The sequence below is a fragment of the Apis florea genome, unplaced genomic scaffold (assembly GCF_048593485.1).
Source record: "Apis florea isolate Af1SG1 unplaced genomic scaffold, ASM4859348v1 contig_2897_pilon, whole genome shotgun sequence".
NCBI classification, from domain to species: Eukaryota; Metazoa; Arthropoda; class Insecta; order Hymenoptera; family Apidae; genus Apis; species Apis florea.
The window spans coordinates 2,929,906-2,943,858 of NW_028256665.1; the positions used below are offsets into that span (position 1 = coordinate 2,929,906).

The 13,953-nt window shown below is 23.4% G+C and overlaps 4 protein-coding genes across 10 annotated transcripts; 1 reads left to right on the forward strand and 3 right to left on the reverse strand.

Moving 5' to 3' along the window:
• Positions 1 to 164: 164 nt before the first annotated feature.
• LOC100868014 (erlin-1) lies at positions 165 to 2,502 on the reverse strand. Its single transcript, XM_003695146.4, has 5 exons — positions 2,152 to 2,502; positions 1,722 to 1,841; positions 1,435 to 1,624; positions 1,095 to 1,353; positions 165 to 999 (listed from the first exon to the last, which is right to left on the reverse strand). The coding sequence occupies exons 2-5, from the start codon at positions 1,827 to 1,829 to the stop codon at positions 582 to 584; spliced, it is 975 nt and encodes a 324-aa protein (XP_003695194.1). The 5' UTR covers positions 1,830 to 1,841; positions 2,152 to 2,502; the 3' UTR covers positions 165 to 581.
• LOC100867661 (SET domain-containing protein SmydA-8) lies at positions 2,477 to 5,592 on the reverse strand. 2 transcript variants are annotated; one of them, XM_003695144.4, is made up of 7 exons: positions 5,282 to 5,592; positions 4,750 to 4,945; positions 4,384 to 4,611; positions 4,005 to 4,289; positions 3,542 to 3,829; positions 3,257 to 3,467; positions 2,477 to 3,089 (listed from the first exon to the last, which is right to left on the reverse strand). In XM_003695144.4, the coding sequence occupies exons 1-7, from the start codon at positions 5,359 to 5,361 to the stop codon at positions 2,713 to 2,715; spliced, it is 1,665 nt and encodes a 554-aa protein (XP_003695192.1). In that variant the 5' UTR covers positions 5,362 to 5,592; the 3' UTR covers positions 2,477 to 2,712. The 2 variants fall into 2 exon arrangements, with proteins under 2 accessions (XP_003695192.1, XP_012344072.1); XM_012488618.3 differs by having other exon boundaries at positions 5,286 to 5,531.
• A 411-nt stretch (positions 5,593 to 6,003) lies between these two features.
• On the reverse strand, positions 6,004 to 10,381 carry LOC100867288 (SET domain-containing protein SmydA-8). 4 transcript variants are annotated; one of them, XM_086907640.1, is made up of 10 exons: positions 10,276 to 10,381; positions 9,300 to 9,414; positions 8,647 to 8,714; positions 8,279 to 8,498; positions 7,764 to 8,014; positions 7,502 to 7,669; positions 7,203 to 7,429; positions 6,883 to 7,093; positions 6,583 to 6,728; positions 6,004 to 6,356 (listed from the first exon to the last, which is right to left on the reverse strand). In XM_086907640.1, the coding sequence occupies exons 2-10, from the start codon at positions 9,315 to 9,317 to the stop codon at positions 6,124 to 6,126; spliced, it is 1,542 nt and encodes a 513-aa protein (XP_086763766.1). In that variant the 5' UTR covers positions 9,318 to 9,414; positions 10,276 to 10,381; the 3' UTR covers positions 6,004 to 6,123. The 4 variants fall into 4 exon arrangements, with proteins under 4 accessions (XP_086763766.1, XP_086763767.1, XP_003695189.1 ...); XM_086907641.1 differs by having other exon boundaries at positions 10,050 to 10,381; XM_003695141.4 differs by having other exon boundaries at positions 9,300 to 9,441; positions 10,276 to 10,379.
• Positions 9,592 to 13,758, forward strand: LOC100867899 (voltage-dependent anion-selective channel). Of its 3 annotated transcripts, none has more exons than XM_086907643.1 (7): positions 9,592 to 9,761; positions 10,557 to 10,679; positions 11,663 to 11,985; positions 12,110 to 12,231; positions 12,502 to 12,610; positions 12,701 to 12,909; positions 13,000 to 13,758. In XM_086907643.1, exons 3-7 carry the CDS (start codon positions 11,666 to 11,668, stop codon positions 13,089 to 13,091), a joined length of 852 nt encoding a protein of 283 aa, XP_086763769.1. In that variant the 5' UTR covers positions 9,592 to 9,761; positions 10,557 to 10,679; positions 11,663 to 11,665; the 3' UTR covers positions 13,092 to 13,758. The 3 variants fall into 3 exon arrangements, with proteins under 3 accessions (XP_086763769.1, XP_012344080.1, XP_086763770.1); XM_012488626.3 differs by having other exon boundaries at positions 9,615 to 10,395; XM_086907644.1 differs by lacking the exon at positions 9,592 to 9,761 and adding an exon at positions 10,309 to 10,364.
• The last annotated feature ends 195 nt before the right edge of the window (positions 13,759 to 13,953 follow it).

The window sequence follows — 13,953 nt, forward strand, 5'->3', positions numbered from 1 at the left end:
TTCCGAAAATTTATAAATTATTTTTCTCATATTTTCTAAATTTAAGAATTAATTTTATTTAATAAAATTTAATTTAATTATAATTACTGAATTATATTAAATATTATAAATAATAATAATAATAATAATAATAATAATAATTGTGATAAATAATAATAATTTGATTTATTAAAACATTTTTTAATTTATTTGAAGTTTATCTTTATTTATATTTATCTGAAATGTTCGTTTTAAAGAAACTAAAAAATTCAAATTTATGTATATAGTAATATAATAATATATAGTAATATTAATAGTATTAAAAATTTATTATATTAACAAAAAAAACTAAAAAACTTAAATTTATATATATAGTAATATATAGTAATATTAACAGTATTAAAAATTTGTTATATTAACAAAATTTTTATTACAAAATTTGATTAAGTCTAATGAAGTTTATAAGTAAATAATCATATTATATATGTATTAATAATCACAAAAAATTGATAAATTACATTTTAATTGATTACATATAAACATAAATAAAATAACCATTTCATCATATAATATTTAAAAAAAAGAGTTATGTTTTCCTATAATTATTTTTGAATTTCTATACGTGAATTTGTACTATCATCATTTGAGCAACCTCCATACATAAACATTTTTGGTATATCTTGACCATAATATACTTTTGTATTCTGTGCTAATGCTTCATATTTTTTTAATTCTAAAAATTCTTTGGTAAGCAAAAGTCTATTTGCTTCAGCTTGCATTTTTGTTTGGTAATATTCAGCATCAGAATGACTTTTTTGTCTTGCTAAATGCATTTCATCTTCAATTGCTGCTATTCGTTGTAAAGATTCTTTTTCCATAATTTTTTGATTAAATTGTATCTTTGCTACTTGTGCTTCTTTTTCTGCTTCAATAACAGCTTTTTTTCTATCTGTTTCTGCATCTTTTTCAACAACTTTCTGATGTTGAATTGATATTAAAAGTTTTGTTTTTTCTGCTTCCCTATAATATGTATATTATAATTTATATAATAATGATTCTAAAAAGATTTCTGAAAAAATCAACTAATAACTTTTATTATATAATTTTATACTTACATTAATTCATAATTTTTTCTCAAAGTTTCTGGAATTTTTGGTTTAGTAACTCTAACTGCATGAATACTTAAACCAGGTGCTAAATCATTCAAATCTTTTTGTAAAGCAGTTTTTAAATTTTCATCTATTTGATCAAACAAATCTATATATACCTCATGTAACGTGTGTACAGAACAAAATTGATTTAATTCATGATGAATCTTATTAAATATTAATGTTTGATCATAATCTGCTGTAAAATTTCTTACCATATTATAAACTGTAAAATTAAAATAATCAATATAAAATCTTATAATAATTTATAATTATAATTATTAATTTAATTAATGATATCACCTACCACTATTTGCATCTAATATATTTACAACTTCTATACGATCAAAATAAATCATTACACCACCACTTGTTCCACATGGAACATTTTTTACTTCATCTGTTTGTAATGTAACTTGAACAGCACGATATGTTGTTAATAAAGGTATCATCATATGAAATCCAGGATTGCTGACTTGAGGTAATAATGCACCACCCTATATCATTTAAAAAAATCTTTATAATATGTTATAAATTATATTTTTTAAATTTTACTTACTCTATATATTTACTTATTCTAATATATTTACTTACTCTAAAATAGACACCAACATGACCTTCTTCTATTCGATGTAAAGAAAAATTGAAAACTATTGCTAAGCAGACACAAAAGCATATTCCAATGATACTTTGATCAAACATGCTATTTGTTTGCTGAAATTAAAAAGTACTTTATTATATAAATTAAAAAGATATAATATAATAAAATTACATACAACAAATTATTAAAAGAATTTAAATTTTATTTAATATTAAAATCTTATATATTATTAATATTTATTATAAAAAATATTTAATAAAATAGCAATAATTTAAACAGTTATGTTATTATAATTTTTAATTTGTTTTAATTATATCTTTTAGAGGTTCTTATAGAGGTTATATTTCGTTTATATTAAAGTTTTTAAATTTTTTAGATTATTTATTTATAGTAATAGATATATTAAAAAATAAATAAACTTACAGATTTAAGTTTTTATTAGTATACACGTTCAATATTTTATGCTTTAATTAAGTAATTATAGTGTTTCGGATAAAATATCAATTTTTACTATAAATTAAATCGTTCGTAAAATTTATACTATATATATGCATTTAATAATTAAATTATTTTTTTTTAATTTCATTTGAATGTAATTTATATATACAATATTATGTATATCACATAATATTGATTAAAAAAACAGTAGTTAACCACTAAAGTGGAACAATCTTAATCAGGGAAAAAATTTTATAGAAGAAAGAAATAATTTATAATTTTTTATGTTTTTCAATACTATTAAAAATAATTAATAAAATATTAATGGCATTTTATTTAAGAATAGTATAATTTATTGTACAATAATATTAAGATAATATAGTCATATATTTGAACACTATAGTAACATTTAAAATAGTATAAAATTATTTAAAATCTTTTTCGTTTAAATTATTGATCATTATTTTATGATCATTGTTATAAAAAGAACAATACAAATTATTTTATATAATAATCATTAATCTTAATACAAAAGGTATCTCTTTTTTATACATTTTTATTTTCTGTTTGTTTATTTTTATCTGTAGATTTGTTGTCAGATTTATTATCAGATGTATTGTCAGATTTGTTAGATTTATTTTTCTGAGATCTTTTGCTATTACTACTAGAAGTCTCAGTTTTAATCAAACTTTTAACGTCAGCTATATTTTCATTTAGTGATTTTAATTCTTGTAATGCTCTTTTAGCTAATTTCCCTTCTGGTGTATTTACTGGTTCCAAAAGAAGCATAGTTAGGGATTTCTTTAAAAAACCTCCAGCTTCTTCAAGTCGTTTAACTAATTCAGCTGGAGAAATTTCCCGTGCATTATATTCACGATTCGCTAATAACGCTAATGGCAAATGTATTTCATATAACATAATTCCTAAAAAATTTTTTTACATTAATAGACTATATACTGCATTAAAATTTAAAACGTATTTAATGTTACCGAATTCAAATTTAATTTTTATATCATTTCCATTTATATTAATAATAATATATTAATATTTATTAACAAATGATCTGAATAAGTTATTTCATTAAAAGTACCTTTCAATCGAGATATTCCTGGTTCAACTATTTCCAGTAAATCGTACATTTCTCTACATAGATAAGCCATACTTCGCATAGCTTTCCTTTTTGGATTTGGCCCTGTTACTTCCTGTCGATACACATTCAATAGCTTTTGCTTCAAAGATAACATTAAAAAATGATTCTTATGAAGAGATTTTGACAGTTTCTCCTTTAAATTTTCCATTACCTTGAAAATTATTAAAGAAATAAGAAATATAAACTGAATATATATTAATCATTCGATTTTTGTTTAATACTAACTTTAATATTGTATTCATCCACATCATCAACCAAATTTTTTGATATACTTAAAGAGGTTTTAATAAGACATCCTGATATGATCTTTTTACACTTATTACATTGCCATTTCGAATTTTTACTATATGGAAACTTTGTCAAAGGATCTTGCATTCCTACATAACCCTGCCTACATCGCGGACACAAAATACAGCTCATATATGATCCCATTTCGTAAGGATCTTTGCATAAATCGCATTCACATTCAAAATATTTTCCAGTGCGCAAATATTCTCTTCTACCTGTTGTCCCCTATCAATGAAATAAATAAATTTTCTTTTTAAACAGTTGTGTAATTTTACAATTTTTGAGAATTTTAAAAATTCTATATATTCCGAAATGTTCATTTTTTTAAATATTTCTTTACAATTTTATGCGTAGAGATTTGATTTTTTCGTAGCATGAAAATAAAGACGAATAAACGAACCAAAAGTGATGAAGTATAATTGAAGAAAATTACGTCGCCTTCTTTGATCGGTATACTAGCATACACGGTAAGATGAAAATTGTCATCTGCAGTTACATGGACGTTTCCCCTGCAGTCGTGAGCCATCAAGGAGGCTTCCAGATATAAACCTCGTAAAAGAAGTCCATCCATACCTCCTGGAGATCTGAGCTCGAAAGAATTAACATCTAAAATTCCGCACAATTGTTGTATAATCTCCGAAACAGATGGATCGTTTTCAGGAACAAAATTTAATGATTTTAGGACCTATTATTAAATCCAAAAATGAAAAAATGTCATTATTATTATTAAAAATTAATATTATCATATTTTTTTTATTATTATTTTTTATGTCACTTACATTTACAATATTTATTTCTCTATCTTCCCAAACTATTGTATTTCTTCTTTTGTTTAGATGAGATTCTAGAGATAAGACTCGTTTCCACAATTCTGGATCTTTTTGCTTTAATAACCATAATCTTAAAACAAACAATACAGCAGCTAAAGTATCTGTATTTTCTATCGACAATTCCATATTATTCTTAATAATTTCACATTCGTACATTGAATGATAATACGCTCGTTCCTGGAAAGATAACGATAAATAATAAAATAATAACAATTGAAAGATACGATCAATAATAAAATAATAACAAATTTTTAATACAATTTTTAATTTATATGCGACAAATTATTATGAGTAATTTCATTTTTGCATTTTTACCTCACAAGAAAAGCCGCATAAAGTTACAACATTGCATCCCGAACAAATGTAATGGAAATCTTGCTCGATATCTGGTAACAAACTCAAACATTCGAAACATATCGGATTTTTCATACAAGACATTGGTCCAACAGCGACCGGATCTTCTCGAAGTATTACTTCTCCTGCTCTTAAATCTTTTGACGCTTGTAAATACCTTATGAAAATAGAAAACGTTGTATAATATGTCTCAAAATACATAACGTGATATATGAAAAAAATATAAATATAAAATTTATTTAGTTTATAATTCGTTTATAATTGATCGTAAAATCTCTAAAAGAAAGATAAGAAGAATAAGAATAATGCAAAAATCGAGGATATATACTTGTATGCGCGGTAATTATACGTTCAATGTTTACGTTTTGACTGAATTTAAATTGAAAAATTTATTAATATGATAATAGATTCTTCTAATAGATTCTATTTCAATGTCTTTAATAAATACAAGATATAATAAATTAAGTCAAATGTGTAATTTATATGTTTGTACCTGCCTAATTTCTCTGAATAAGCAATTTTGTATTTTAACGTGGGAGTCGCAACGTCTTTCGATTTTTCTTCCATCATCATATACGTATATCACTTGAGCTATTTTCGCCAATTACTTGAATAAAATGTAGCGATCTCATACGAAATTAACGATACTTAGACCCGTAAGAGCCTGACGGTATCGTACATTTCCTATGGTTCGTAACTGACACCGAAATACAGGAAGTTGTAGCGGGAGCCGTGTCTCTTTCGTACTCTCGATTGCTATATTATTATTAGAAGTCGTAGTGTAGCCGCGTGCTTGTCGAGTAGGTATTTGGCGACAAAACAATGCATTGCATTAGAGACTGCAATGTTCCATGATCATTGCCATTTTAAATAAATTTCACTTTTTCTGAGAAATTTAAATGTTAATAAATTTGAATTTATTATTTATTAATTCCTATGAATATTTGTATATATTATATACTGTTTCCGTTTGTTTTGATTATTTTGAGATCTGTTTACCTCTTGTTTACATCACAGAAGATATAAAGAAGATGTAAGAATTTAAATTTAAATTTCCGCAATAAAATAAAATAATTTTTTAATTAGATAAAATTTTATTTTCTCTATTTAATTTTTTTTAATAGTAATAGTAAATTACTTTGATCTTGAAATATATATAAAATTCATAAGATAATTTATATTTGTAAAATGAGTCATATAATGATACAACAATGATTTAGTAAAGCATATTTAATTGTCTAGATATATAAGATATGTAATTACATATCTTTATTAACAAATACATTCAATATCTTTATTAATAAATATGATACTTCGATATACAATAAATAAAGTTTATAAATTTTTGATTGACTCCTCAAGTTGAGCCAGAGATTCTTTAGCGACGATACCTATTTGGCCTTCCGCTGTATCCGCTGGTTCAAAACACAAAATCGTTGCTGCTTCTTTCAAAATTTTAGAAGCTTCTATCATTTTTGATTTCAAGGCAGCTTTATCAATCACTTCGGCATTCCATTGTGTTTTAGCGGTAAAGAGCAAAGGTGCATGAAGCTCATACAATGTCATTCCTTTCATCGATAAAAATAAAATATTAATAACAATTTTTTAATAAAACATTATCTTCCAGTAGAAGATTTAATAACAGTTTATGAAATTATTTAATTACAGTTATCTGAGGATTATAAATTGTATTATCGCTAAAATATATAATATATAATAAAAATATATATAATGAATAATAATATGCAATAAAAATATATAATAAAAAAATGATAGATAATTATAAATCTTTACCTCTTATACGAGAATAGCCAGGTTCTATAACGTCGAGTACTTGAAGTAATAGCTTACACATATCGATCTTGTGTTCTAATACAACGTCTGGCAAATCTTCTAAAAGATAGTCTTCCACGCGACCATACATTTGTGTCAATGAATGTCTATAAAAAAGAAAACAGATATAATAAATAAATAATTATATAAAAAATATTTTGGCATATATCATTCATATTACCATAGATCACTTACTCCACCAATAGTCAATGACAATTTAATTCATATTTATATATTGTATTGAATTAAAATTATATTTACCTCAACATTGTGAGAAAAGCATGTCGAGGATGTAAAACTGAACGATACTTTTTCGCAACTGTTTCTCTTTCTTGAATAGCATCAGCTCCATCAGCACCGCTGATGGCTTCTACTGCATCCACTTCCATGTGTATAATTTGCAATACTTTTCGAACAGCTGATCCTGAGGTCGAAAATTCGCAATGAGTACACTTCCAGGAACTTTCTGGATCTATAATACAAATGTATAATTGAAATAATGAATCAAGAATATTAATTATTCGTGTATTGTGATTAAAATCGATTATATTCTTATTTAACTAAATATGCAAAATATTTACCTAAAGAATCCAAAGATAACACTATTCCGTTATCACATTTGTTGCATTTTAATGAAGACATATGCGTCCCAAGTTCAGTAGGATCTGAACATCTTGCACAAGCACAAGCGAAATGTTTTCCTTCGAGAAGATGTTCTCTTCTTAACATCGTTGGAAGTAACGAATGTGTATAACTTCCATAAAGTTCTCCACCCGGAGGAATTTTGAGCGTGGTACGCAATCGTATTCTGCGAACGAAATTATTTTAAATTATTCCATTACTTTTTTTATTTAATAAGTTATTTATATCACTATTTTACTTGTAATCGGTTGGTGAAATGCTATGACAAGTATTAGAGATACATGAATGATTCATTAAAGCCACTGTAGGATAAATTGCTCTCGCGCTAAATCCTTTTGCTGTTCGAACTTCAAAAGTATTGATTTCCAAGATTCCACATACTGTTTGAATTTCTTTTTCTGAGAATCTGCAAAGAAAAAAAAAATATTAGTTGATAAAAAACCGCATAAAATTATTGTTTTTTCTTTATTTTTCAATATTAAAGAATTGTATATAATTACCTATCTAATTTAAGTTGTTTTCTTATATACTCTACAATATTAACTTGATCTAATTTCCACTGTTTCTTTTGGCTTCTTATTTTATTATGAGCTTCCATGTCTTTCACTTCATTCTTCCATCTTTCTGGATTTTTTTCCGATTCCAGAAGTAATCTCAATGGAGTTATACATTCTAATTGTGGTACTCCATTTTCATTTGTCTCTTCTAAAGCAGCCTGTACATTAAATTTCTCGTTGGCTTGTGCGAATATCTACAAATAAAATGTATAAACATCATAATTTATTATTTGATATATGATACAATAGTAAATTGCATATTTTAAGAAATATATATTTTAACATTTTTATTTTTAACGCATTTTTTCTTTTTTGGTATTTTATTATTTGTGCAAATTAGCAATATATCGTAAACGTTTCTAATTCTCATTAAAATGTAGGAATATGAAAGCAAGTGTTAAATGTAGAAATATAGTTTCAAGAGATGCTAATTGTTTTTTAATTCTCATAATCGCTACCTGACATTCATAATCTTTATGTTGAGGTTGGTTCTCGCATTCTGTTGAACAAACAGGCCAACCGCATTTCGAACAAAGAGGTTTTTCGTTCAGTGATGGAGGCCATGATACATAGCAAGAAAGACATAAAGGATATGTGGCTGCTTTTGGTCCGACTATAAAAGGCATTTCTGTAATAATTTCTTCACCTGCCTCCAACTCCTTATTGGCTACCATATATCTAAAAAAAATTATTTTAAAATATTTAAACTATTTTAATATTCAAATTATTTCTATTTAAATTTATTTTACATAAACAAAAAATATTTTTTATTACTAACAGTAATTTAATTACAATGACTCCCATCTAATTTTATTTAATTTCCTACCTTCCTACTTTATCATTTTGAAGAATTTTGTATGTTACTGAACTTTTACCCACTAAACTGGATGTTTCCTAATAAAAGAGAGTATTATTAATAAAACAATATTTTTATATAATTAAAAAATTAATTTTTTAATTTTTTTAATTTTTTTAATTTCAAGTTTTAAATTGTCATTTTTATTTTTAAATGTGTTTTTAAATTATTTTTGTGCAATAAATTTAATATGGAAAACAATATTCTATGTACTATACTTATAATAGCATACCAATTTGATCGATTTCGTAAGATCTGTACACAGGTTCGTATTATAAATTACTTCCTTGTTATCTTTTAATACTGTGCAATAAATGATTAGTGAATACTACTTCATCTATTATAAGAATATGACGCGAAATTCGAATATGTTGAATGCAAAGTTAAATATGAACAAATAAAATTATTGATGACGAAACAATAATCATTTTGCACTTATAAAAATTTGCCTAAATATATACATATTGAAATAAATACATGTTGAATCATAAATTAAAAAAAAAAATATATATATATATATATTCACAAAAAAAAAAATAAATATAATTACAAATAATTAAAAAAAAATTTAAAGTTATAGAAAAATGAAATCAATATAATTAATTTTATTAATGAATACATACCAAGCTTTTTTGAGACATGATTGATTTAACAATCAATTAATATTGATGCCAAAACAATTTCTTTAAATTTGTTTATATTGCACGCTTTCTTTGCATTCAAATCGGATCGCACGATCTATGAAAGTCAAGGGATGCAAACAGACTAAAAATTAAGTAGTGACGTTTATATATATAATCGTTTTATTAAAAATATACTACTTCGTGAAGACTGCCAAAAGTATGATCTAGATATGACCATCGTCTTTCGAGAAGAGTCTCGATTTGCATAGAAATTGTAGCTACACTGAATCGAGTTACCGATCTATTTTGAGACTCAAAAATATATATGCAGTTTTAGCTTCTTTAATACTTTTACAGACTAATTGAAAAATAACACTATTTTTCATTTTTATAATTAATTATTTAAATAAATATATTTCAATTTTTACATCATATTTTTAATATTTTACGTGACAAATTATTGTGAGTCGAATTTACTTAAAGACGAAATGAAATGAATTATTGGAAATTTAAAATATAATTTTTAAAATAATAAACATTAATTTGTAATTCTCTTTTTATAATTAAAAAATTTAAAAACATATATAAAAATAGTAAAAATTCATTATTGAATATAATTTAGTGATTATAATAAAAAATCAGTGAAAAAATATTTTATGTCATATTTTTTTCTTTTTGACTATATTAATTCAAATATTTAAAATTGTATAATTTAATATATTTTCTATTATAAAAAAACAATTTACTTACAATGTGTAACTACTATCTCTAAAATATATATGAAATTAATATTTAATATAAAGATTTCAATAGCAACTTGTTCTTTTAATTCTACTTATTATATATAAAGAAATTTATATATAAATTTTAATAACAAAGAAATAATTCTAATTCTACTTAATGATTTATTAATACTTGATAATCATATAAATTAAATATGTATTTAATTATAGATAACTTTTAAAAAGATAAATACTTTTTTCTTGATATATTCTTATCTTTTATCTAGCGTTCAATACGTGGTACCAGATGATCAGGATATGTATGAAATCCATGTTTATGAGGGTGATCTTTAAGATTACGTAATATCTAGAAAGTAAATCAACATAAAAATTAAATAACAGAATGTGTTTTATTTGATGAAAGATATATCCTTTAATAATATTTTTTTATATAAAAAAAAATTTTATATATATATTTTATCAATATTTTTATATAAAAATAGACTCTAATTTGTTTATAAATTATTTTGCGCAGGCGTAAGCTCAGTTGCGCGCAGGTTCCATCTTTCTCTCCTAGTTCGCATATCGTCTCACGTACGCAACTTCGAAACCAAGTCACGCAGTTTTTTGCACTTGTGTCTTATAACATAAAACATCAGTAAGTATTAATGAATCACATCATTCATACACGTTAGTTTTAAATTAGATTTTTTATTCTTACATTCAAAATACATAATTTACAAAAAATTTTTCATGAGCCGGCATGAGTTGCTGATAATGTCGATTGTCGTCTGGCAGTGTTTTAAGAGATCGTTTTTATTAATTTTATAAATTCATAATATTATTTAAATACTTTATATTTTTATGATATCAACAATAATTTTTAATTTTTTGTAACAAACATATTTTCATGCATAATAATATGAAATTCAAGTTATTTATGAGAATTAGAAATCACTGATTTACGCCTTATGTAATACCAAGACAAGTCAATATCACTCCATTTTTGCTCTATATTATTGTTAAATTAATAATGTATTGTTACTCAGTATATTTTTTTACTTTTTTCAATAACTTTATTATCAATTCGATAATTTATTATTTTAATATATCTTTTAAAAATCAATTAAATAATTTAATTTTTATTTTTTTTATTATATGTATATATTAAATATTACGAAATATGCATTGAATAATATTTTCAACAAATATTATATTATCTAAAAACTATTATTATTAAAAACATTTGATCAATTAAATCGTATTTTTCATATATTTTATTATTTAAAAAATATATTATAAATAATATTTATAATATATTTAATCAATGGTTTAATTATGATTATAATATCAATAATTTTATAAATTAGTGATAATATTATATTAAAAATCTGTTAATCTTTAATATTTTATATATTTAACTATAATTTAAAAATATATTTTTTAAAAATTATAATTAAAATTCATTTGTAGATGTCATATATGAAAATATATTCATTATTTGTAATGAAATAAAATAAATATTTATATTTAATATACATATATTATATAAATTTAATATATACATATATATTATATAATGTAAATTATTGTTATAAAAATAATTAATAATTTTATATAATTATTTAATCTTTTATATAGATCATGGCCCCACCATCGTATAATGATTTAGGAAAAAGTGCTCGAGATTTATTTTCCAGTGGATATCATTTTGGTCTAATTAAATTAGATGTAAAAACAAAAACAAAATCAGGTGTAGAATTTTCTAGTGGTGGAGTATCTAATCAAGATACTGGAAAAGTATTTGGTTCTTTAGAAACTAAATACAATATTGACGATTATGGATTAAAATTTAGTGAAAAATGGAATACTGATAATACCCTTGCTACTGATATTACTTTTGCTGATAAATTGCTCAAAGGTCTTACTCTTGGTTATGGCTGTACTTTTTCTCCACAAACTGGGTAAAATAAGTATATTTTTTAATCTTATCGATATTTTATAATTATTTATTAATATACTTCAGATTTTTTTAAAATAAATTATATTTTTATTATTATTTCAAAGAAACATCTAATTATTTTATAGGACAAAAACTGGAAAATTAAAGACAGCTTACAAACATGATAATGTGTCTGCAGCTGCTGATTTTGATCTTAGTCTTTCTACTGGTCCTTTGGTAAATGCATCAACTGTTGTAGGATATCAAGGTAAGAATATATATCTTTTATTTATAATATAAACTTAAATTATTTTTAGCATAGTATGTAATATATTATTTGTTATTTTTAGTACAGAAGTTGATATTTGATATTTTTGATGTCATTGTTCCCATGTGATTTCTTATAATTCATTTAAATCTTTCCTTTTCTTATTCCCAGTATCCTGTTATTCCAGAAAAAAATGATGTAAGATTGTGATATAATAAAATAGAATGAATGAAACATGTTGCATTATAAAATGCTATGATTAAATTGTAGGTTGGCTAGCTGGTTATCAGGCCTGTTTTGATACGCAAAGAAACAAACTTACAAAGAACAATTTTGCACTTGGATATACTGCTTCAGATTTTACCCTTCATGCAGCAGTGTATGTATAATCATTAAATATTTGTAAAGAAAATAATTTAAATATATTAATTAAATATAATTTTTTAATATTTTATTTTGATTTATTTAGGAATAATGGCTGTGACTTTAGTGGCCTCATTTATCATAAAGTAAAACCAGAATTAGAAGGTGCAATTAATTTAGAGTGGAATTCAAGTAATAATGTAACACAATTTGGAATTGCTACAAAATATAATCTTGATAATGATGCATCTATTAGAGCTAAAGTTAATTCTAATCTTCAAGTTGGTTTGGGATATCAGCAAAAATTACGTGATGGTAAAACAATGTTTAAATTATTTACAAAATATATCTTATTTGTTTTTTTTTTAATTACTTTATAAATAAATATTTAAATTTAATATTCAGGTGTAACTTTGACACTTTCTACAAATATTGATGGAAAGAATTTTGGATCTGGTGGACATAAAATTGGTCTGGCATTAGATCTTCAAGCTTAAATATGATTACAGACACGAAAGGACTTGATTCATTTTAAGGATCATTTTATGATCTTTGTGTCATAAAACAGTATCACAGTACATGCTTCAGATAAAGTATTGCCTATAACATAAATAGGTTTATCCCAAAATAGATGCCACATATAATATGTATGAAACACGGTATGGTAACAATATCTTATCATGAACAATACGATTTATAAATTCTTAAATGAAATAGAAGTGTATTATTTTTTGCGTATAATTCTCTTATAATATTCGATTGGTGCAGCCTGTTACCAGTTCCTGTTAAATATACAGTCTTATAAAATCAAATATTAATTAATTTGAATTTAATTATGAAAAATATAAATACATATAAATAATATTAATTACAAATACGGATAAAATTAAGTTAGGAAGATAATATCTTTAAATTTTATTGGAAATATATTTTTAAATTTAATAATAAATGTTATTAAATTTCAAAATAATTATAAATTCAATTTTTTAAATAAAAATACACAATTTGCTGCACATGATACATTTGGTAGCTACACGAATAGTTTTAATAATCAAATTTATTGTAAAAATACTTGCACTTAATATTATATTAAATAAATAATTACATACAGGGACTTGAAATTAAATAATGTTAAATATAAAATACAATTACTTTTTTTCAAAATGATTCATTTCTGCCTCTGTAATCAATATAAAATAATACTGCCGGAGTAGCTATTTTAGGGTTGAAACCTATTGTGAAATATATGTTCAGTATGAAGATTCCAATAATTTAAAGTCTGACATCTTATATAAAGATTTCACATTTTTAAGATAATATATTAAGATAGATACTTTTTTTAATTATAAATAATTCCAG